Here is a 25113-nt window from a genome sequence, read left to right on the forward strand (position 1 = left end):
TGTATACGCCCGCTAAAAGGTTTACGGGCAAAATACAGTGCCCATAATTGCCCGTTAACTCCTCTTTTCACGCAGTGCTAATTGTGTAGACTTTTTGTAAATTGCACGAACGAAGAAGAATTGATATTTTAAGATATTCTTTTTGCGGCTTACGCCTTTTATTGATTTTTGAAGGGACAGACAGTAGGCTGACAGGAAACGGGAGAGAGATGGGGGGATGACATGCAGTAAAGGCCGTGTCGGGTCCGGGAGTCGAACCCGCGGCACACTGCGACTGGATTACCAGTCCGGTGCCCAGACCGTTACGCTACGGCCTGGGCCGATATTTTGATCGTTTGCCTGTTATCTCTCCCATGGTACCATCGTCAATGCAGCGTGGAATTGTGGACAAAATATTATCTAATGACAACAAAATATTCAAAGTTTTGGGTCTCCGCTGAATAAATAATGGATCTTGGTGTGAAAATGGTTGAAAAACACAGTATTAAGAGTAGATGTGGCGTTGGTTGACCTGTGCGGCCGAGGTGTACTGTTCCAGTCTGTTGTCTATCTTGGACACCACAGGAGAGTGAGATGCTTTCACCGTGCTGCCGGGCCACAAAAAGAAAACACTTGGTTACATAGCGCAGTGGTTCCCAAACCTTTTCACGTCAAGGACCCCCAAATTGACACTAATCAGCCCGCGGACCCCCCATTTGAAAAGATATGCCATAAGAGAAGATTTTTACAGCTCTAGCAGAGATTCTCAACCCGTTTAATTTCAGTTTGACATGCATTAGTCTACGGACCCCCATTTAATGGCATTTCTATCTCTGCAACCCCCAATTTATATTGTAAAAGCACTGTTAGTTTAGAGAGTGTACAAATGTACACTCTCTGATTTAGCATTTAGCATGGGGGACACCAGTCGATAGAGTATATATGGTTTCAGTCGTTCAATTTTGACATAATATAGCCATTAAAACCGGGAAAGCATCTGAAAAATCATGAAACTTTTTTCAACTCAAATGTTCTGCTTCTATAGGGGCTCGGCGGCCAAATACATATAGTTTTTTGGGTTTCTGACCTGAAAAAGTTTGAGAACGTTTTTCAGAAAACTGTTAGGATTTAGAAGACATTTGTAAAATCGTCTTCATAGTGTTATACTGTATAATACAGCTAAGATCTAAAATAACACAGATGCTTTTAACACAGATGGTTTTAATGGGCTAATTATTGTTTTAGTTAGTCGTACTTGGTGTGGATAGCCCTTAACACTATAGACAAACACAGTCACATACGCTTTTAAACGGTTTGCTGTATGTGGGGCCTGTATTTTGTTTAGGTTGACAATGTCTGTAAACATAGAATAAAAGCAGACCTATTATTTTGGCATAATATGTCCCTATTTTGGGAGTTAAAAAAATATACATAAAGAAGAAAATGGATCAACAATAGTGAAAATAGTACAGTAGATTGTGAGTTTGTTGAGAGCTTGAAGATCATAGTTGTTCGCTATTTTGTTTTATGACAAAGTAATAATTAAACCCTTCCCCCCACCCCAAAAAGCGATTGTCCAATGCCAATCGAAATAGTTTAACAACTGTTGCTATGCAGGTCAAGCTTTCACCACCTCATAGCTGTCAATGTTATTTTGCATGGCTGTGTTGTTGAACAAATACAAGTCTTAACGTCGGGAAAGTTACACACCGAGGCAATAATACTAATCACCGTAGTCTTACCGTGCAACATGAAAACCCCTGTCGGATAGTCGGTAAAAGTTGATTTCTCCCTCTGTCATTTCCTCGTATTATAGTTTAGTCTAGTTTATTTAAATAATGTCATGCAAATGTGTGTAGTGCATATAGCCTACTGCAGGGCTACAGGCCTGGTTGAATAGATTTAGAAGACATTTTGATGCTCTTGCTACTATATATATGGAGAGAAGGGGAGGGAGAAGGACAACTTGCCCTGTCTCCTCGCTGCTAACGTGCATTGGACAAGGACGGGTTGGGGAGGGACTTATAGCGAAGGGCAAATTGCCTGAAGTGGTTAAAGTACTAATTTTTTAATTAATAATCATTGAAAACTGTCCTGGACCAGACCTTTAAGAGAGGACAACTTTGAGATTCATTGTCATGTGATTAATTTACAGTAGGTTTGGAAAGTTGGAAAACAAAAGACAAAAGAATAATCACTAAGAGAATAGCTGCAGCATTAAAAGTAACAAACCCTTAAAAAACATGTGCACCATTATTCTCACCTTTTCTGTGCAGACTTGTTCAGGAACTCTGCCCTTTCTCCAATCTGTAGGGAGACATTAAGGTGTGCTGTCACTATCATGATGTACACAGGTCATCTGAAGCCTTTTAGTCCAAAATAATCCCTGACATTTGGAGCAGGGGAACGGTTACTCTGGTAAAACAATGGACAGCACTGAATTAGAACAGAGATCATGCGATGATAAAAAGCGTTGGATAAAAAAGTGATCCAGAGATCCAAAGAATGATGAATAAAGGCTTTTTTATCGAAAATATATTCATCATCTCAGAACAGAACTGTTTTTTATTGACTGGCATGCATAAATCTCCGCAAAAGACACATCAAACCTGTGCATTTTTGTTTTTTTCGTATCCTCAGGGCTTATGCTGTTTGCAGCCTGATGTGTCACACACACACACACACACACACACACACACACACACACACACACACACACACACACACACACACACACACACACACACACACACACACACACACACACACACACACACACACACACACACACACACACACACACACACACAGTAGATAAGACGCATACAGATACACACCAACACGCATGCAAAGCCTGGAAAAACACACAGAGGATTCTTGTATCCCAGCCTTCTGACTGTGGGAATGTCACAGGATTGTTTATGATATACAACAAGAGCTAAAAGTGTGTGTGCGCAAGAGAGAATTCCTCAGAATTCTCACTCTTTGCCTCCCCCTCTGCGAAGATGGAAGCCCCCTTCCCCCCCAGTTTATTTTTTTCTACAGTACACGCTACAGAGTGTGGGAGTTCCCAAAAATACTGCTGTACAGGAAATTCCCATTCGCAGACGCGTTTTAAAGGCCCGTAACCGTCACAACGTGGTTGCAATAATGCTGTTAAGCCCTAATCGTTTCCCCCCCCCCCCCGACACACACATGCACGATCACCCGCCCGTGCACAAACACACACACACACACACACACCAACACACAGCCTGTCCTCCTCGCTGCCCTCTCTCTCCATGTCTCTCCCACGAATACGGCTCGCCCTTATTGACATTAAGTGGCGCAGCGCGATGCTGATTATGTGTGGACTATAGCTGTCAGTGATTACGCGCACACGTGCGCACACACACACACACACACACACACACACACACACACACCATTTGGGCCTCGAGTATAATACAAGTATGCGTGCACGCAAGCACACGCATGTACAAGTAGTTTGCGGATGTTTGTTGCATACAGCAATGGGTCTACATATATGTGGGGTCTGGCGTCCGGCAGGGCGTTCCAGGGCTTCCCTGGCTAAATGATTGATAGTTAGGAACCAAATCTGCAACTCAGAGCTACCTTAACACAGAGGATATTACAATACAGATTAGGGCTTCAGAGATAAAAAAAACAAATCACATCCATGACGTAAATTCTCCATTCATTGTCAATGGGAATTTAATGTTTGTTTAAGACGAAAATCTACACTAATAGCTGAATATAGGAGGGGCCCTCACAAAATGATATCAACTGAGGGTCCGGGGTCTAATGGAAGGGTGGTGACATAGTGATGAGGAGACCATCCCTCTCAATGACCACACAAAGGCATTAGAATTTACAATGTAGGCATCTCTCTGTCTCTCAAGACAGACTGCTGTTTTTCCTTTATTTGCGGATGGGATTCTCAGTTTGGCATTTAGCAGACACTCTTAATCCAGAGTGATGTACAGTAAGCAGGGTAAACACGAGGTAATACATGAAATGCGTACAAATAGCAATGTAGGATAACACCAACAAAAATGCAGCATGCCGGGTCAACCAAATGAACGCGTAATCTGTCTGCATAACATGCTATCTAAATTACATTTTAACCTTTGCATAAGACTGCAAGGCATGAGGGAAGACTCATTTTCTCACGGAGGCTGACAGGCTTTAGGAATAAGAAGGCAAAACAGAGAGGATTTGAAATGGGCCCAGAGGGACCTCTGAGGGCCGTTGAATGTTAAGCCCACCGCCATACTTCAACTGATATTCCGACGGGTGTTCAGAGAGGGTAGGCCATAACGACCAAAAACCACGTCATTCGGAGCGTCGGCGGGAGCCTGTCGTTACGCTGCTCGGCTGTTCTCTCTCCTCCAACATGTTCTGACTGTCTGAAGAAACTATACAGACAGAACGTGGTGGCAGTTGTTGAATTTGGCAGCAAATTTAGATTTTAGTTTTAGTCACAGTCTCTTGAATAGTTTTCATTTGGTTTTAGTCACATTTTAGTCGCCTGGAATGTGTTAGTGTTAGTCTAGTTTAGTCGACTAAATCTACAGTTTATTTAGTCGACTAAAATTTATTTTGGCAGGCCTTGATGCCGTCGTAATGGGTGATTTTACGCTTGCTGTAAATAGCCGATTACAAGCTCACGCATTGTGAGCTTGTAGATCGCCTATTTTCAGCATGCAACCAAGTGTAAAATGACTTGTCTTTTATTTATACTGGATCTCTTGTTCACTATAGTCCCTTCTTAACATTTTAGTCTAGTTATTATTGTCTCCACCAGGTCGAAGGCATGGGGAGAGAGTATGTTTTGCACTCTGTCCGTCCGTCCATCCGTCCGATACCAGCTAACCTCCGGCACTGTTGGCCCGATCCATGACAAACTTTGCACACACACTCCTCTGCCCCAAATTTTCCAGAACGGCCTGTTATAGCGCCACCAGGAGGCCGACTTTTGTAAAACACGTTTTTTGCTATTACTCCAACAGATACTGTCCAAAAATCATTACACAGTATCTCTATAGTCATGTGTTCAAAACGTATCCGTCCGATATTTCATATTCCATCCTAATTGGCTAACATTGGCTTTCAAAGTATACAGGTTTGGCCAGTTTTGAACAAAAAGCCTCAAATCTTGAACGCAGCGTGCAATTTACTTGCCTTTCCTACTAGGCTGAGGAATATATCCCACCCTTTCAAGTTGGCCTGTTATAGCGCCACCAACAGGTGGATTTTCACAAAACTCATTTTTGGAACAAAATTTAAGAACAAATGGCACCCTTTTCACATTGGCCTATTATAGCACCACCAGGAGGCCACAACCTGACCTGTGGTGGAGACCTGTGCCCCGAGGGGAACCTTTTCTAGTTGGTTGATGAAATTGTCAGTATATTTAGTCATAGTTTTAGTCATCACAGCTTAGTTTTCATTTAGTTTCCATTTAGTTTTCGTCAGTGAAAAAAGGTAGTCGACAAACAGTTTTCATCATAGTATTAGTTGACGAAAATCCACACTGGTGGGTGTGATTCATTTAATCCCCTGTTTTATGCCAGGGACCCCCCAGTAGAGATTACAAAAATAAAGGTTAAAAAAGCAGATGTACAAGCTCTCAGCGCTGCACAAAGTGATGCTGTATTAACACATTTTGAAAACCACTTTGAAAACCAATGTAGTAAGTAGTGTACCATATATTGTCCTAGCAGGATATAATAGTCTCTGTGCATTATAGTCCCGGTGTCACAAAGCCGGTGGCATACCGTATGCCACCTTTGGGAAGTTACAGCAATGCATAAAGCCTATTGTATCTGGATTGACATGCGCTGGTGCACACATGCAGGGGGAGGACGGTGTCACACTGTAGTGCACAGTCATGTCAGAACAGCCAAGAACACAGCCGCTGTTTAACTCAGTGTACAGAATGGCAGTTTTTCCCACAAAAATAACGTTGGTTCTAGAACTGGTTCCGTCCTACATTCTTGGAACTTTGGTACTTTCACGGTACTGGTGGTGGCCTTTTTTTTTTCCTCGGTTCAAGTTCTGAACCAACTTGTGGAAACTGATTCACTGGTTCAGTGTTGTTTTTGGCAGCAAATTTTGATTTTAGTTTTAAACTCATAGCCTCTTCAATAGTTTTAATTTAGTTTCAGTCACATTTTAGTCACCTGGATTCGCTGGAATGTTTTAGTGTTAGTCTAGTTTTAGTCGACTAAATATCATAAGATTTTAGTCGACTAAATCTACAGTTGATTTAGTCGACTAAATCGTATTTTGGTGGGCCTTGATGCCATCGTAATGACTGTTTTTATAGCCGATCTGCTATTTTCAGCATGCAACCAAGTGTAAAATGACTTATACTGTCTGGATCTCTTGTCCACTAGTCCCTTCCTAACATTTTAGTCGACAAAATCCTATATATAATACTGCACTGGTTCAATATTAGGCGGGGAAAAAAAACTTCAACCCCAGTGGAAAAGGGGCCAATGGTGTACAATCTTGAGAGTTGCAGACGTGTATGGGTCCATTTGAAGTTTAATAAACACTTTTACCGCGCATGCAGGCAGACACGCGCACACAAACACGCACGCACACACACAGAGCAGTACCTACAGTGTACATCACGACAAAGTAAAGCTGCGGGAGGAGGGGTGGCATTGGAAGAAATTACTTAGCACAAAGAGACCACAAACAAACAAACAAACATCAAAACAGCAAATTATTAATATATTGGAACCCTCGCCTCAAGGGTTCAAATTCCACCGCGGAGACCCACGGGTCAGTACGTAGGCCTAGCATTGCTCATCGTCACTAATTAATTTGTCTACACCAGCTGAAAAATCCCCCTCGGGTTTTCTTCTCCTGTGTCTTTTTTCTATGTCCAATTCCAAACCGAATTGTGTTTTTGACATTTACGCTATAGGAAACGCCTCCTCCAGCACCAGGGTCTTTGCACACGGTCCCCGTGACAGTGTGTTTCGAGTCCCGATCCCGACAAACTTTACTGTGTGTCTTCCCCCCCGTCTCTCTCCCTGTTTCCTGTCTACCTCATTTATTGCGGCTAGCTGAATCCTGCTTTGAATTGAGTTAAACGGAGAAAAGTTTTAATGTCCCATGACGGAAGCATAGTAACCAGACCAATGTTAAAAGCTGCCGTGGGGCTCAACCATTATATACACAGAGTTTACGTTGGGTTCCGTATACAGTATATATACGGAGATTACGGACGTAACAAATAACGGCCCCATAGCAGCTAAAGGGCCCAACAATATCTTTAAAAAAAGGACTTTATTTGATGTCCATAAACCCACTTCAATCTCCAGTTCAACCGACTCAAAGACACGTCACGTCCTTGCTTCTGCATTCTAATGTGTGTTTTTCTTTTTGAGCGGTGCCTCCGCTCCATTATGGAGCTATGTTTGTCCCTATGTAGGTAGGTAGGTTAGGTAGGTAGGTAGGTAGGTATGTGTACGACTGTACGCGTCCCAGCACGGAAAGCTGCCTGCAACACGATCATTTCTCAACCGTTTCATACGCGGGGCGTCTCGCCGTAACCGGGCCCGTTCCTCCTTGGGGTCTAGATGTTGCGGGACCCCCCGGGGACACCCACACAGTACAGTTGCACCGCTCACTTAACACAGGTGTGATTTGTTTGTTGTTTGTTTGATTAGTGCATTTGAAGGTGAATAAAATAAAAATAATTTATCATGACATCTTTGTCATTTTCGATTCTTGCATTGGCTGTTCAAAATTAGAAGATATACAAGTTCACAGCATGTCACTTGCGCTGCAAACTTGTACATGGGAACTTGTGTGGGAACTAATGCTTTAGAAGGCCTTCGTACAAGGTACAATCGGCCTCTGCATGGTATTAATGGGTAATATTTTTTAATGTTGCACCCGTACCAGGCAGGGCTCTCTTAACCATCACGCACGACAAAAAGGGGAGAAACGCCATTCATTATAACTTTGAATTGTGTACGGAAAACGCACAGCTGGAGCAACGCCACGCCACGGCACGCACAGCGAAAAGGGGAGCGGAGCGCCGCTGTTAGGATCTGGAAGGCCTTACGGAAGGATTGGACGCGACGTGCACAGTGGGCTTCTCTCCACGCTCGTCTCAGCGAAACCTCCTCCATCTCAATCAGACAACACATCGGGGAGGCGAGGCAAAAACACTTCATCGCTTCGAATGCTTTGCATTCTTTATGCCTGGAGCACGAAGTTAGGAGGGATTTGCGGGATTTTCTTTTTCCGGGCGGAGGAGGAGGCTGGGAGGGGAGAGGAGCTCTGCTGCAGCGTCAGCGACTACATGTGCCCCGGCAGACTTCAAACGCAGATGGAAAAACATCTCCGAACAGGCGAGGTATTTGGAGATAAGTCGAAGAGAGACGAATTGCATTCAAAGGGGAGATATGTGTTTGATGTGATTTTTTTCCCTTCTTCTGGGTTGTCGACTGTACGGTTAAATTGTTTGGCATGAAAAGCAAAGCACAATGCGGTTTACCATTTACGGCCGCGAGCATTTGAAGAGAGGTTTACTTGCAGAATAGCTATGAGCATCTGTGTCGGGATGAAATGTGGTCAAATAAATTTCAGCTAGAAAACGGCCTTTCCAAAATACTGTTTTGGTGGAAAATAAATACACTTCCACTTCCATGGGAAAAAAACAGGTCAGGCGAACAGAGGTGAGTGGAAAGGGAGGAGAGATGCACCAAATGTGGACAGCATTAAATGGGGGTCCGTAGACTAACGCATGTCAAACTGGGGGTCCTTGAAATTAAACGGGTTGAGAATCTCTGCTAGAGCTGTAAAAAAAAATCTCTTATGGGGGGGTCCCTGGCATATGTTTTAAAATGGGGGGACCGCGGGCTAATTAGTGCCAATTTGGGGGTCCTTGACATGAAAAGGTTTGGGAACCACTGCTCTATAAAACACTAAAAAAGGCGTCCAGTTCTGTGAATGCGCCACGGTTCCAATAATGTAGATTTGAACGGAGCCAGTTCCAGAAGCAAAGTTCTTTTGGCTCTCTGTCATGAGCTCACCTTCAGGGAGGAGCCTCGGGGGCTGACACATTTGAAGGGCTTGCCCTCGCCGCCACCGTCGCCGTCCAGCTCCTCCACCTTCTGCCTCTTCTCCGCAGCCTCCGCCCTCCTCTTCTCGATCTCTTCCTTCATCTTTCTCTTCTCGTCCTGACCCAAAAGAAAGAAAGAAAGACGGTTACGCTTTGAGCTCAGACTCAGAGGTTCTCAAACCTTTTTTATTTCTTCAAGGACGTTCAAAAATGTCATCAAATCAATTAACCAAACTTAAAGTGCTTTAATTGGTTCGTCCCTTTGGTTCCTAACTATTAATTTGTATTGTCATTATGAATAATGCGTCATTATGTGTACAGTAAACACACACACACACACACACACACACACCCTGGAACCCCCTCAAGGACCTCTGGGCTCTACACTTCAGAGAACCACACACACACACACGTACTCAAGCGCCTGCGCACAAACGCATACACGCACACCAAAGACTAATGGAGTGCATTATCATTTTTCCACCAGCACTCACACCATTTGACACCGGCTCTCCGTTCGCAGCATGGGCTTGGCGGTGGATCAGCATTCCCCACCGCCAGCCTTCGCCTTAGTTAATTAGTCTCTCTCTGCATCTCTGGGCCATCATTTAACCCATTTAGACCTGCACGCATCGACAAGCTCATAGCGCGGCACCGAGTGCCACACTACGAGCTTGTAGATCTGCTATATTCTTCCAAAATCGTGAAAGTGTGGCGCAAATCTTTGCATATATTTATTGCGAACGCAGTGAGCCACTTACTATGACAGCAAGGGCTGAATGTCTGTGTGTGTGTGTGTGTGTCACGCTGTTACACCACCCGCCCGCCACCAGAGGGCGCAGCTGTAGCACACACACACACACACACACACACACACACACACACACACACACACACAGGGCGCAGCTGTAGCACACACACACACACACACACACACACACACACACGAGCTGCGTTCGCTTCCCGCGTTTGCGCGTCTTACTTGTATTCTTGTACAGTGAACGTTTTTAACACAAATTTCTTCTGGGATAAGGTCCCTGGAACAACATATTTTCAGACGCGCGTCAGCAGCTAAATACATATAATTTTGGGGGTCCTTGACATGAAAAGGTTTGAGAACCACTGACTTAGAAACATACGTTTTTTGAGTTTTTTTTTTCCAAGGAACGTTTTTTCCCCCAAGGAACAGCAATGTCTGTGTTCACCTATGTGACGTTAATGAGCGCCAGTATAATGAGTACCAGTAGGGGCGCTGTTGTGCCAGAAACAGAGAGAGAGAGAGATATTATTAGTGCTGCACTGTTGCCTGCTAATGAGAGTGAGAGAGAGAGAGAGAGAGAGGAGAGGAGGGGGAGAGAGGGAGAGAGGAGAGGAGGGGGGGGGGGTTCAGTTTACACAGGTGTGATTTTCTTTTTTCTTCCGGAGAACCGATTTAGAAGACATTTCGTAGAATCGACCTCAGGTCTACATGGGTTAATTAACTAACCACACTGCCTCATTAACATCACGCCAGAAGAGGTGAGTGAGCGTGGGGGAGGGGCGGAGATGAGCGGGGGAGAATATGACATGTGAAATGGAATGAGAAATGCACAGACACAAGGGGTGGAAACCTTGCATATGTCCATTGTGTCCGATAATACTGTTTCTCTTCAGGAAATGGGGAAAAAGAATAAGCTGTGTTCAAAGGTATAGTTATTTTGTCGCAGGTTCTTGTCAATACGTTTCATTGGTTCAATGTTTGTAAAACCCACAGACACACTAAACCACTTTCATTTTCACTGTTGTACTGTATATGACAAAGTAGGACATTACGTTGAAATATGGAGATGCAAAGTTTCTGCTGGACAGCACTTATAATAAGAAATGCACGGAGATCCTGCATTTCCTGCAAAGCTGAAATATTACTATTTTAAATCGCAATTGCTACTTCACACCTCAGCACTGTGACATTTAATCTTGCAATTATATATATTTTTTTTAATTATTATTATCAGTGGATCCTAGGAGGTTAAGGTGAGCTGTCTAGAAAAGGGGTCGGTGTGAATGCCATTTAAGTTTAGCCTTCCGATTGGTTCCGAACTGACTAACCAGCTTCCATTTAGTTATCGTCAGTGAAAAAAGGCAGTCGACAAACATTTTCTGTCGTAGTGTTAGTCGAGGAAATCAGCAGCGGGCCTAAAGCTCTCACCTCCTGTGGGCCTAAAGCTCTCACCTCCTGTGGGCCTAAAGCTCTCACCTCCTGTGGGCCTAAAGCTCTCACCTCCTGTGGGCCTAAAGCTCTCACCTCCTGTGGGCCTAAAGCTCTCACCTCCTGTGGGCCTAAAGCTCTCACCTCCTGTGGGCCTAAAGCTCTCACCTCCTGTGGGCCTAAAGCTCTCACCTCCTGTGGGCCTAAAGCTCTCACCTCCTGTGGGCCTAAAGCTCTCACCTCCTCGCGGGTCTTCCTGTGGGCCTCCTCCTCCTTGCGCTGCTTCTCCTCCTCCTCCAGCACCTTGCGGCGGCCCTCCCGCTTCCGCTTGAGCTCGTCCAGCTCCACCTCGGCCTCCTGGTCAGACATTTTTTAGTATTTTATTGAGAGGAGATTGATGGCCCCTTGAGATGCAGCATGTCATTTTAGAGGGGGGTCCTGTAGAGCGTCACAGTCCCGCCCCATTTCAGAATGACGAGGGCACCAGGAAATAATTCCCCATTCTTTTTTCCCCATAGACGTATTTATTTAAAGACATTTAAGCCTCAGACAAAGCCAACAGCCGAGTTGACAAATAATATAAAATCAATAATTATACATATTTTGGGTCCGAACAAATAATAATATGAACAAAAGGTCAGGGTACAACACTTTTAGAGTTCTTTCTAATTATTTGTTCGGCCCAATTTTCTTTTTATTGTCATGATTTGTCAACTCGGCTGTTGTCTTTGTCCAAGGCAAAAATGTCTTTAAATAAATACTTTTTGGAAACGTCTATGTTTCTGGGGGGTCCCTGGAACTACATATTTTCAGATGGTGGTCGGCGGCCAATTACATATCATTTTGGGTTGTCCTTGACATGAAAATGTTTGAGAAAGACTGACATACATAAGCTATTTTTATTTTTATACGCAGATGACATATTGGTACTGGTATCGGACCCTGCTACCTCTATTCCCATAATTCTTAATAAGATTGAAACGTTCTCTCAAATATCTGGGTATAAAATCAATTGGCAGAAGTCAGAGGTGATGCCTGTATCTAGGTCGTGTGCCCGGTCAGAGGTTTCCAGTTTTCCATTTAGATGGATACCAGTGGGAATGAAGTATTTAGGTCTAAAGTTAAGTGCTGAGTTGACAGATATAATAGAAATGAATCTTGCACCACTACTTCAAGAGATGAAAAACAATTTGGAAAGGTGGAAAATAATTAATCTTACTTTATGGGGCAAAGCTAATACTATTAAGATGGTTATAGCGCCACAATTTAATTATGTATCAATGATGCTACCACTGACTATTCCTAGTGCGATATACAAACAATATAATCAGATGGTGAGAGATTATTTGTGGAATGGGAAAAAGCCAAGGATTAATATTAAAAAGATGTGTTCCCCTAGGGAATGTGGTGGCTTGGCTCTTCCGAATGTAGAAATGTATAATCTGTCTTTTGAATTGTCTAAACTAGCGAGGCATTGGGCTGAAGGTGATAACCAACTGGACTGGGTAAAGATAGAAACGTCTATGGTAGCTCCTTTCAAACCCATACAGGTTCTCTCTCAGGTTAAAATGGTAGAAGGGGGGAAGAGTCCCATTTTGAAACATTCCCGATGGGTATGGTCTGAGGTCCATAGGCTGATGGGGAAATCCCAATATAAACAGGGATATTCTTCTATATGGGATAATCCACGCATCTTGATAGGTAAATATTCATTTTGCTGGGAGCCTTGGCAAAGAAATGGCATAGGTGTAATTGATGATTTATATATGGATACAACTTTTAAGTCATATCAGGAGTTGGAGAATCAATTTAATGTGATGGGTAGGGGTGAATTTTGGAAATATCTTCAACTAAGAAGTATTGTTGGAAGTGTGTTCAACCTTAACAGGGGTATAGAGGAACCTAATATGTTGAAAACAATTTTTGACTGGCCACCGACAATGCATAGGGCTTCAATAATTTACAAAAATATAATGGAATTACAAAGTGCAAAGACTGAAAATCTTAGATTAATATGGCAAAGGGATTTAGGATGTGAAATAAGTGAAGAGAAATGGTCAAATATAATTTCCAAAGTTGGGTGGGCCACTAGGGATATTAAAAGCAAATTTACACATTACAAAATTATACATAGATTCTACTATACCCCTGTGAAACTGTTTAGGATGGGCTTGGTGGAAGACAAACGGTGTTGGAAATGTAAAGGGGAAGATGGTAAATTTTTACATGCATTTTGGGAATGTCCTGTGGTTGTGCCTTTCTGGAAAGAGGTACTGGGGAAACTTGGAGACTGGATGGGGCTAATACTACCAGAATGCCCAAGGTTATGTCTCTTGGGAGATCGCACGGTGCTGCCACAGGGGGTCACCAAGGCACAACATGCATTGGTGACTGCAGGCCTTATTACTGCAGCTAGGTTGATACTGAGAAACTGGAAGAGCTCTGCTACGCCAGAGATCACAGACTGGACCCAACTTATGACTGAAGCGGCATCCTTTGAATACTCAATTGCCAGGAGGAATAACGTCAAAGGGAAGTTCCATGAGATATTGGACTATTTTTATTTGTATATCAAAGGATTGTTGTAACATTTTGTATTTGTACATTACATATTATATAACCACGAGTGTCAACAACAGAGTGTGGAGGGGTGTTGTCCAGGGGTTTTCTTTTTTTTTTGACTGCTAGGTGTGTTTTGTTTGTTTGTTTTTTCTTGTCTTTTTCTTTTGTGTAAGTCATGTGGATTTTGTATGCTTTATTTAAAATCATTAAAAAACTTTGATGACAAAAGAGAAAGACTGACATAGAAACATAGGGTTATTCAGAAAACTGATTTAGAAGGCATTTGTAGGTTCCCAGGTCTAAATGGGTTAAATTCCCTAATACCTGCTGCCGCTGCCGCAGGCGCTCAAACTCCTCGCTCTCGGCGTCTCCGCGCCGCCGCCTCAGCTCCTCCAGCTTGCGCTCCGCCTCCAGGCGGGCCGCCCCTCCGTCCTCGTCCTGGTGGTCCTCGGAGGACGCGTCCCCCGGGGATCCCGCTGCGCCCGGGTCCGGGGAGCGAAAGCTGCCGCGACTGGAGCGGAAGACACACACACACACACACACACACATACATACATGCACGCGCGGTGTCAAGAACACACACAAGACAACACACACGGTGTCAAGAACACACAAAAGAACACACACGCGCGATGTCAAGAAGGCACACAAAAAAACACACACGTGTGGGTGTCAAGAACACACACACACACACACACACACACACACAGTGTCAAGAACACGCACAAGACAACACACACCGGGGTAACGTGATGCCGTCTGGTGAGGTCACACGCACGGTGATGGCTTTTGTCAGGGTGTTGGAGACACATGCACGTGTAAATGTACCTGCGCTCACGGGCGGGCGGGCGCACGCACACACAGGTCAGATCAGAAGTACAGTATAAGAGCACGTGTGTTAACACTACAAAGCTGGATGCAGGGTACAGGTAAACACAGTTATGCGATACCAAATGAATAATACACACTCACTGTACTGTAATGGCTCTCTGTCACGCAAAGGCAAACACACATGGCATAAAGTATGTGCTTGCAGGTACACACACGCACACGCACACACACACACACACACACACACACACACACACACACACACACACACACACACACACACACACACACACACACACACACACACACACACACACACACACACACACACACACACACACACACACACACACACACAACACTGTGCCAAGGCTATAAGGTAACAGCTCAGGTTTCAGTGACAGCGCTTGCCCCCGGTCTAGGGTGACCAATGTTAAACACACTACAGTTTTATTATTCGTTCATTTTCTTTACTCACAGAGCAAACAAACCGTTGGTTTGTCCATAAATCTGGATATGGTACGGCTTGGTATCTACAGCAGAATGGGGAATATGCAAGAAGGCACACATACGTCACTTTCACTTGTCGGATTGTTCAGAGCACTGACTTTTCTTTTTGTTGATCAGATAGCTTACTGTTTATGTAAACTGAAGCTAAATTCATACTTGTTAGAACATCAATTGGCTTAAGGGTACCGATCTACACGCTAACAACGCAACTTTTAGACAAGTCACACAGTGGTATATACATTAACTCTTAATCCGCCAGCATTTATTGATAAATTGTGATATAATTCATGGCAGCATTTTTCCCTGTTCAGCTCTTATTTTGAAGAGCCAGATTTTCAGACCGGAAGTGATGAACTTATGATAGGGTGTGTGACGATGCAAGATCTCTTCCTTGTTTACCGTCCGGTCTAATGAAGTCTAATGGAATGCAACACAGAGTCTGCTCTGGGCCGTGGAATAAACAACGATATCAACGTCTTTATTACACATTTCAACTTGAAGAACTGGTCAGTCTGTAATCTGTATGCTGCCGAGTGAGAAGCAGCTCCGCTCTGCTAATTGATATTATGACCTAGATATGCGCAACTGACGTATGATCATTTTTTTATTTGGTTAGCTGTGTATAATTCCAATAATATATATAGCCTATAAACGTTTGAAAAGGCTTTCATATAATCTTAATATTTTTTCCTAATGAGCATCGCTTGCGCCTGTCACAGACATGCGCAAAGCAAGTTCAGTCAGGAAACTCAGTGCAGTTGCCAGCGGCCTCAGCATCACATGATTCACTTCATCCAATCACACACACATTCCATCTTCATACCGGCTATTTAAACTGAAAGTTTGCACTGCTCATCCTGCTTGCTTGCTTGCTGCTGCACACTGATACCGTACCGTTGCTGCTCACCCTCCTCCACCCCAGTTACCACCTGTCGTTTTGGATCTGCAGTTTAGGTACGGGGGATTCGGAGTCCCAATGGTTGGGACTGATGCACTTGATCTGAGTACCTAAAAGCAGATCCAATTCATTGCCAAACCATAATAAATATATTGCTCATTTTATATTCAATAAATATATATTCCATCCATTCATGAGTTGTCCTGACTGAAATAAGGTTTGACCATATAGATAGAAATGTGCTCAGTTTTGGTATAGTTTTGGATATAAATTAATCAATGAATTAATTAATACAAAAATGTTCGCACAGGGCCTCGCAGTCGCATTTGTCCCAAACGGCTGTGTGTGTGTGCGTGTGTTTGCGTGTCTGTCTGTCTGCGGGACTGCGACGCTCTTTTGACTATGTGTATTGGGCGGGAAAACTCCTCTTAAAGTGAATGCGGATGGTGGCATATAGGCTAACTTAATCTATGCTAACAGCTAGCGGCAGAGAAAGAATGAAGTAGCCCACGTTTAGAGACACTCTGCTACAGTATACCATGCTGATAGCTTGATCTTTGTTATCAGGCGTATTGAGTTACGGAAGGTACTTTTCCACAGCTAGAGCAAGAGGAGTCAACTCAATGATACGAGACAGAGTCGTTTCATTTATAAATGAGATGCAGCATATCATTGCTGTCGGGCAGAAACCTATTAGATCCATATTTTATCATCTTTTGTGTTTCTTCGTGAATTATGCCCTACTTGATCACACTACAGCGTCACACAAAAGCATAAAAAGTAGCAGATCAACAACTGTTGCGTGTCGAGCTTGTAGATATGCTACTTTTGATATCTTTTTTATTTGAAAAGTACGTCGTTTTGGACACATGACATTATGTTTCCACCCGACAGAGACGACATATTATAAGTTGAGTAAAAATACTAGTTCCTTGGCATAAGAATGCACTCAAGGCAGTGGGAACCAGGAAGTGTGTCAGTCAGCCTTATTTATGTGTTTACCTGAAGGTCCTCTCTGGTTGTCTGTGCTGCTTGGGGGGCGGAGTCTCCTCATGCAGACCTCCGTTCTGCTTCCTCTCTCTGTCCTCCCTGGCCCCGCCTCTCTCGTTCATCTGCCGGGGGGGGGGGGGGGGGGGGGGGAGAGTGAACCAGGGGCCACCAGTGTCAACTGAGATGGGCGGAGACATTTTGTGTGACATGATCGTGCCAAGTGTGTCTGTGTACTGCATACAGTGGAGAGGGATTAGAACTAGAGATGTGGAGAACGAGAGAGAGAGAGAGAGACAGATCACACTGCAATGAAAGAGCGTGTACACAACACTGCAAAACACACGCATGCACGCACGCACACACGGGGGCTCCATTCCAGAAGGACTATTTAAGCCCGAGTCACTGCACGACACCCGCACACGACAAAGAATAAACCAGGCAATTCCAGAACACGTGCTCGCTCATGAAGGGACAACCGCGCCAACCTATACATCTCATCCCCGCTACACCCCGTTATCAACCTACCGCGCCAACCTATACATTTCAACCCCGCTACACCCCGTTATCATGCAGGCTCTCACTGCATCCTTCCAGAAACATAATTGCACCCCTCCACCCCCCCCTGGTTTAAAATTAGGACATATGTGAGGCCGCATCGCATATGCAGAACATGATGACTTAACTAGGCTCTTACACTGTGCCGCCATCGCCTTCCACCCTCTCCCAGCATCTGAAATTACACAGGTTTTTGGTTTGTGGTGGAGCTTGTGTGTGTGTGTGTGTGTGTGTGTGTGTGTGTGTGTGTGTGTGTGTACTTGTACTACAATACGTGTGAGGGTGTGAGGTCTGAAAAGTCCCCAAAGTGTAGTAGAATTTTAGGAACAGACATTGTGAGGACAACTGGGGGGGGTGTTGGGGTGTTGGGGTGTGAGAAGACATGCGTAAAAACACACACTGTGTCCCTAAACGTAGTGTGCTTGAAAACCAAAAAAGATAAAATAATAATGATAATAATCATCGAGCGGCATTCCGTGACCACACCTTTTAAAACCTGCGGCTAATTTTTTTTATATCGCCGGTGCAAAACCCACACTGTGACCACACGGGGTGTCTGGGTAATTTCAACGTCTTGGCCTGCCATGTTTTTAAATCTTTTTTTTTTCTTCTCCAACTCGTGGGATATGTCTTAACCCATTCTGGCGAATATATTCTTTCACAGCGAACGTGTTTAACTAAAATCTTTGCTTCCGGGTGGGGGTCCCTGGAATAACATATTTTCAGATGGGGGTCCGCAGCCAAGTATATATAATTCTGGGGGTCCTTGACATGAAAAAAGTTGAGAACCACTGGCATAGAAACATAGGTTTTTCAGAAAACGGTCAGGATTTATAAGATATTTGTAGAACCGATGGTAGGTCTAAATGGGTTAAAATTTGCCCCTGATATATGCTTTGTCACACTCTTCAGAAGCTCAAAAGGCGCTCACAAAGGATTTGTTGTGAGCTGATATTCTCGGCGTGTGACACGGAACATAAACTAGGATTTAGGGGTGTTTTTCCAGTTCCTCAACAGAGAACAACTACTAAATATGTATGCCAGCATTTGCCGTTCTTCCCCGAGAAGCCAAGAAGAGATATATAATATAATAATTTTATAGTAGTAGTTTAAGGTGGTTATAGTAGTAGTTTAAGGCTGGTGACCGAGGGTGACCGGGGCCTTTGCCATCAGGGCTACTAGACTTTAGAACAGCCTCCCATTGGACCTCAGGCTTGCTAGCTCCATAAACATTTTTAAATCTAAATTTAAAACCCATCTTTATATTAAGGAAAGCCTTTTTAACCCCCTAACAGCAGACATTGGTGCATTTATTCTCATTGATACTGTTATTGTGTGCTGCTGTCTTGTCATCTTATTTTCACAAATTGTTTATGATTTATTGCTATATTGTTTTTGTTTAGTTGTTTAGTTTATTAAAAAATATATATATTTTTTTATTATCATAGAAACACAACTTCTCACCACGTTGTGCTTTGTCACTTTCACCCCCTTGCCCTCTGTGCTTTTTATCACCAGACCAAATAAAAGGGCCAAATTAACGGAGGAAAACGCTGAAATTACCCGGTGTGGTTTCATCACACATGCTGTGCATCATCGCCACACGTCTGAGCCCAACGTCTCACCACATCCAAGCCGTTCTCTGACACCTCGTGATCCTCCTGCTCGTCGCCGCTCGGCGTCCCGGCTTTGTCGCAGGAGGACACGCTATCTACAAGCACGTCCGCCTCTACCTCCACGGACGCCGTGGCGGCCCCTTCAGCCTCCCAACGGGCTGATTCCCCCCGATTTGAATTGTCGCCGTCACCCACGCGAGGTGCGCGATCCTCTGCGTGTTCCTGCGAAAACGGAGCAGACTTTGAAAAGAAAAGCGCTGATCGATGACGAGTGACTGACTCAAGGCAGCTGGTGTTAAAAATGAACGTCCGTTCCTCAGTCCATTCCCACGGATAATAAGACAGGCATGTGCCAGGACTGTGTTTTAAGGGTAGTGTAAGACAGTGGTCTTACTAAACCCCAGAGGGTCCCCAGCTAAATGATAGTTTGGAACCAAATGGACCCTTATGGGTCTGTAACTCTAGTGTACAAATGGAACCAAATTGGCAGTGGTGTAAAGTAACTAAGTACATTTACTCAAGTACTGTGATTAAGTACAGTACATTTTTGAGGTATTTGTACTTTACTTGCTTTTACTTACTTGAGTATTTCCAATTTCCAATACTTCTAATACACTCTCAGAGTTAAATTAACATTGATTTTACAATAAAAATTGGGGTCCCAGAGATAGAAACGCCATTCAATGGGGGTCGGGAGACTAATATCCATGCCAAACTGGGGGTCCTTGAAATGAAACGGGTTAAGATCGGGTAACTGGTACCTCTGCTAGAGCCGTAAAAATATTCTCTTATGGAGGTCCCTGGCAGCTCTTTTCAAATGGGGGTCTGCGGGTTAATGAGTGTCAATTTGGGGGTCCTTGACATGAAAAGGTTTGGGGACCACTGGTGTAAGAGATATCTTTTTTTGGTTAAAAAAAAAAAAAAAATGTTGTTGAAAGGTTAAAGCTAATCATTCAATGAGTCACTGTTTGTTCAGTCTTCCGTAGCTGTGTCTATCCAGCGCTTGCCAATTTCATCCAATCAAGCGAGAGAACTGATTCATCAGCTTAGATTTTACGGTGTTCCAGTCCCAATTTAGTTTGTAAATATTTGTTTAATCACTTCGTCCTATATTCCTGTATGATTCGTCTCTCCTGAAAATGTATTTTCTGTTGGATTAACACATTTGATGCTTTAGAGTTAGACGAGTATACCCGTCCTATCAAATTCATACGCTTGGTGCTCAGGGCGAGTATACTCGTTCTAAGGCGTTTTATATCGATATAAGAAAACCTTGCTGTTTTCCATTCTTGGAATCGCTCCGGTTGCTAGGGCCCCGCCCACACTGTTTGTGTCGCAATGAGAATATTAACGTCTCTGGAGATAGGATGGACATCGCCTTAGCTCGCTAGTATTACCTCTTTTGCTATACTAGCATTTAAGCTAGCGACAAAATGGACGTGTTTATAGTAAAATCTGCCTTTGATCCGGTGGCACCCAAGCCCTACCACTTTTGTCCACAAGGTGGCACTCAAAGTGTTAAAGAGCTGGTGCGACAGCTTGGGAGACTCCTGTTACGGAACAAACTCATAAATAGCAATGATTACTATCAAAATGTAAAGCAACTTAACAGTTAAAAATTCCAGGGGCGTGTGTCTCACCTGCTCTCTCTGATAAGACCTCCTTGGTGGCTCCTCCTCTGGCTCCTCCCCTTTCCGCCCCACCTCTTCCTCTCCTACCTGCTCCTACCGATGTCACCATCAGGACATTTTAGTTGACATTGTTGAACAGATAATTGCGATTGATAATTTAGTTTGTGTTTTTGGCATAACAAACAATAACAAATAAAATGTATCCAAATGACTGTGTCCGTTTGCCTTTTGCCAAAATTGTGCAGGGAAAATTATGTCAAATCAAATCTGAAATTACTTGAGGATGACCGGTACCAATGATCCAAATACATAATGTACTATGGCTAAAACAGACAATTAGATGCTTTAAAAAACAGCAGAAATAAGCTCCGTCTCGGGAGCTTGTAGATCGTCAACTTCTGGTCTTTATACAGATCAATGGAAGCGATAATGCAAAATAATTGTGATTATCTCACATAAGTCGATCAGTCAATCAATCAAGGCCTACCTGCTCCTCGTCTTCATCGGCAGGCAGCGGGGCCTCCTCTTGCTCCCCCTCCTCCTCTCTCCTCCCGCTGTACGTCTCTGCCTCGCCCTCGTCATCGTCATGGTGGCGGCGCCAGGAAGACGGCCTCTCCTCATCCTCGCCACCGCGGTCGTCGTCAGCGTTGTTGTTGGTGGTGGTCTCCGTGGCGTCGTCGGGCTCCAGCACCTCGCGCTGGCGGTCCTGCGCGTCCTTCACGCGGCGCTGCCGTCGCTCCTCACGCTTGGCCATGCGCTCCATGAGGACCTGCTCCTCCTCGTCGTCACCTCCTCCTCCTCCCAAAGAGCTGCTCACTGACACCGCTTCTGTCACACTGGGAGAGAGAGAGAGAGAGAGAGAGAGAGAGAGAGAGAGAGAGAGAGAGAGAGAGAGAGAGAGAGAGAGAGAGAGAAACATTCTCAACATCGCGGCTGCGATCAAGCCAACAGTGCCTGAGAGGACTTCGGACCCATTTCGCAGACGGTAAGCCTCCCTACACTGGCTCCCGGTCAAATACAAAATTCTTCTCCTCACCTACAAAGCTCTCAATGGTCAGGCACCACAATATCTCAAAGATCTCATTGATCCCTACAAACCAAATAGAACACCAGTGCGTCTACAGTATGCAAAAATGCTTACTGTCCCAACAATATCAAAAGTTACAATAGGAGGCAGGGCGTTTAGGTCCCAGGCACCTCAGCTGTGGAACCTTCTCCCGGCTTCGGTCCGTGGGGCTGACACGCTCTGCACATTCAAGACTAGGTTGAAAACCTTTCTCTACGACAAAGCCTATAGTTAGACTTGTCTCCAAGTCTAGCTGGATACCATAGTCGTACATTGTTGTGTGGGTTTGTCTCCCAGCAGTACTTGTAATATACACTATATAGGCTCCAGTAAGGCCTGCCTACTAATCCAACATCCTGGGAATCTCTCCCCGGAGTCTCTTTTCGTCCTCCGTTGCAGTTCTGTGGACCTCTAATATTAACCCCCAACTGACTGCCGAGTGTGACCGTGGATCAGGCATCTTCATGGAGCCCACCAGAAGTGTGACCTGGACCCGGCCTCACAGAGCTCGACCTCGACCAGATGTGGACCAGTCTATTTCTCTCTGGCTATCTCTCTCTCTCTCCCTCTATCAATCAATCAATCCAATCAACTGATCATTATTGTCCATCCATCTGTGCCACCCTATACCCACCTATTCCACAATCCGTCGTGACCCAACAGCCTGGCAAACATTAGCGTTCCTGGAGAACAATGGACAGTGCGCATTGCACATCGCATCTCGTCTCCGCATCCTTCCGGGACAATGCCCCGCTTGTTGGATGAGCCCTGGACCTATCTGTGATCTCATAGAAAGGAAACGGCCATGACTTTGCAGCCACAATGTGGCCTCTGTGCGCTGGATGTCAGAGCCCGGCCCACCACTTCCACTGTTGCCGGCTGCGCAGCGGTGGCACACACGTGCAATGTCAAGGACCCCCAACATTGATATGTATTTGGCCGCAGATCTCCATCTGAAAATATCTTGTGCCAGTGACCCCATACAAGATTTGTGTTGATGTGAGTGTGTGGATTAGAGGTCTTCGGGTTTACCTGAGCTCCGAAAATACCCAGGGTCCGAACCCACCCGCAGTCGGTCCTGGTTCCGTTTACTAAAGTCACTCCCGGGTACGTTCGGAAAGGATCCTGTGTGTCTCGGTGCTCGGGTAATGACTAAAACCCGAGTGGACCCCGCGATTGGCTGTTCCAGCTGTCAATCACCCCCTTTTTTTCCTCCTCAAGCCATGCACATGCAGTGGGAGCCTGCGTGCCTTGGTTATGTGACTTATGTATGAAGTATGCGTTTTCTCACAAAACGACAACAAAGGTAGTCAGGGAAGTTATATTATATCATAGGCTATATATTGTTGATATTATTAACATTAAGGTAACGCTTTGGTTAATGGTTCAAATTTGGTATAACAATCGAGTTGTCATAGTGTGTTGAACTTTATGCTCGCCTGCTCGGCAGTGCAAAACCAAAGCTGAAGTCAGCTGATTGATAAACAACTGGTGCAACATAAATTAACGGTGGATTAGCAATGGCTAAAAAGAAAGATTACACACTACACATCTAACGTGTCTAATCTAATCTAATCTAACAGTTGCGCGAGCCATGATGCCTCAGAATTCTTTAGGCTAACTAATTTCAGCATAACAGTGCAGCGCAGCAAAACAGTGCGTAGACCTGCATGAGAGAAGAGCACACCGGAGCACACCCGCTGATTTAACAGTAACACAGTTGCGTCTCAGTCGACCCGTTGGACCCGCCGATCCGCGACACATATGAGAGATACCTGCCGACTTAAGCCAATGTCAACACTACAACCGACAGCTGTGCGTGAGGTGCGACATAATGGTTTGGAGAATGTGCTACCCGAGTGTACAGACAGTCTCAGAGTTTATTGTTATAAAAGGGTCCTTTGGTTCCATTTGTAGTCACAATTACAGAGTCACCTCGACAGATCCTATTGTTTGTTTCACATAAATACAGATAGACAGATATTTACATTTCATAACACAATTCTGGATATATAAGGTGCTGGTAATGAACTGATAATTGATAATTTCTTGTTTTAGTTACAAACTGTGTCCAATCTCCACAATGATTGCCTGGGATTAACATGGCGTGTCATTCACGTTAATGACCATGTAGCTGTGCTGCAGCACCACCAACAGCGGGCTGTGTTTAGGTAAGAAAGAAGTCTTTATATTTAATAATGTAAATCTCTTAATGATAATGTGTCATTTCGGACGTCATCAAAACGCGCCACCTATCCCACTCTGTCTGATGGAATCCCTTAAGCCTTAAAATGTATTAAAAACACGAATTAAACAACTTGTGTAACTCGTTATTGGGAGGGAAGCTGTTCTATCAATTAACTTGTGTGTTGTTAACACCATCACAGCAAGTACAGCAATACATGGCAACTTAAAGTATTCTTCTTTAATATTCCATCATGACTTTTCACAAATAAATAAAATAAATAGATCTCATTAAATCGGTGAAAAATTTTCATATTGTTTTTTTTAATATAGACTAAAGACTATTGGAGCTGGGAACTTCTCCTTTGGTCCACACATTCCTGGGTCATCCAGTGAAGAAAACATTAAAAGTCCATTGTGGGTGACTGGGTGTATGGGATCTTTCTCTATCATACAATCACAAAATGGTAACACGGGTGAAATCCAGCCGAACACATGCCTGTAGAAAAAAACAGGGATGTGGGCAGGGAAACAAACCTACCTTTTATGATGTCACTGAGTGTCATCAAGGTACTGAAAGACCATATGAACCATACGGGTCCATTTGGTTCCATGTGTGTAACCTCTCAGAGGTGAATGAGTGTCCGTTTACCTGTGGCTGTTGGTGCCATGCGGTCCGTCGGGCTGCCCACTGCTGTCCTCGCTCTCCCTGCTCTTCAGCCTCTCCTGGCGCGCCCTGCGTCTCTTCTCCCGGGCCATCTCCTCCTCCTCGTCATCATTCCTCGCCATCCTGACGCGTGGGAGAGACGGGAGAGAGACATTATGTTATGAAAAAGCATGTCAATAAAGCTTCTTTGAATTGATTCTCATTGAATCCAATCAAATTGAATTGAGAGATAATACCGAGAGATGCATTGCATATGGCGAAAGACAGACACACTGTAGATGGAGGGGGGGGGGGGGGGGGAGCAAAGAACAAAATCAGACCGGTCTGAAGTGAGTGGTACTGTAC

The 25113-nt window shown here is 44.3% G+C and overlaps 1 protein-coding gene across 5 annotated transcripts in view; it reads right to left on the reverse strand.

Moving 5' to 3' along the window:
* cald1a (caldesmon 1a) overlaps positions 1-24890 on the reverse strand; it is a gene marked incomplete at its 5' end in the record, with an annotated part of 45935 nt that extends 21045 nt beyond the window's left edge. For 2 of the 5 annotated variants that reach the window (XM_083757710.1, XM_083757711.1), the window contains 10 exons: positions 512-587; positions 2243-2286; positions 9042-9188; positions 11499-11615; positions 14145-14331; positions 17062-17171; positions 19230-19442; positions 20861-20944; positions 21339-21687; positions 24754-24890. In XM_083757710.1, coding sequence (XP_083613836.1) covers positions 512-587; positions 2243-2286; positions 9042-9188; positions 11499-11615; positions 14145-14331; positions 17062-17171; positions 19230-19442; positions 20861-20944; positions 21339-21687; positions 24754-24890 — 1464 coding nt within the window. The remainder of the gene's footprint in view (positions 1-511; positions 588-2242; positions 2287-9041; positions 9189-11498; positions 11616-14144; positions 14332-17061; positions 17172-19229; positions 19443-20860; positions 20945-21338; positions 21688-24753) is intronic. The other 3 variants (XM_083757713.1, XM_083757712.1, XM_083757714.1) reach the window with 3 other exon arrangements.
* Positions 24891-25113: the final 223 nt, after the last annotated feature.

This window comes from Protomyctophum parallelum (genome assembly GCF_964188405.1).
Source record: "Protomyctophum parallelum genome assembly, chromosome: 22".
NCBI lineage: Eukaryota > Metazoa > Chordata > Actinopteri > Myctophiformes > Myctophidae > Protomyctophum > Protomyctophum parallelum.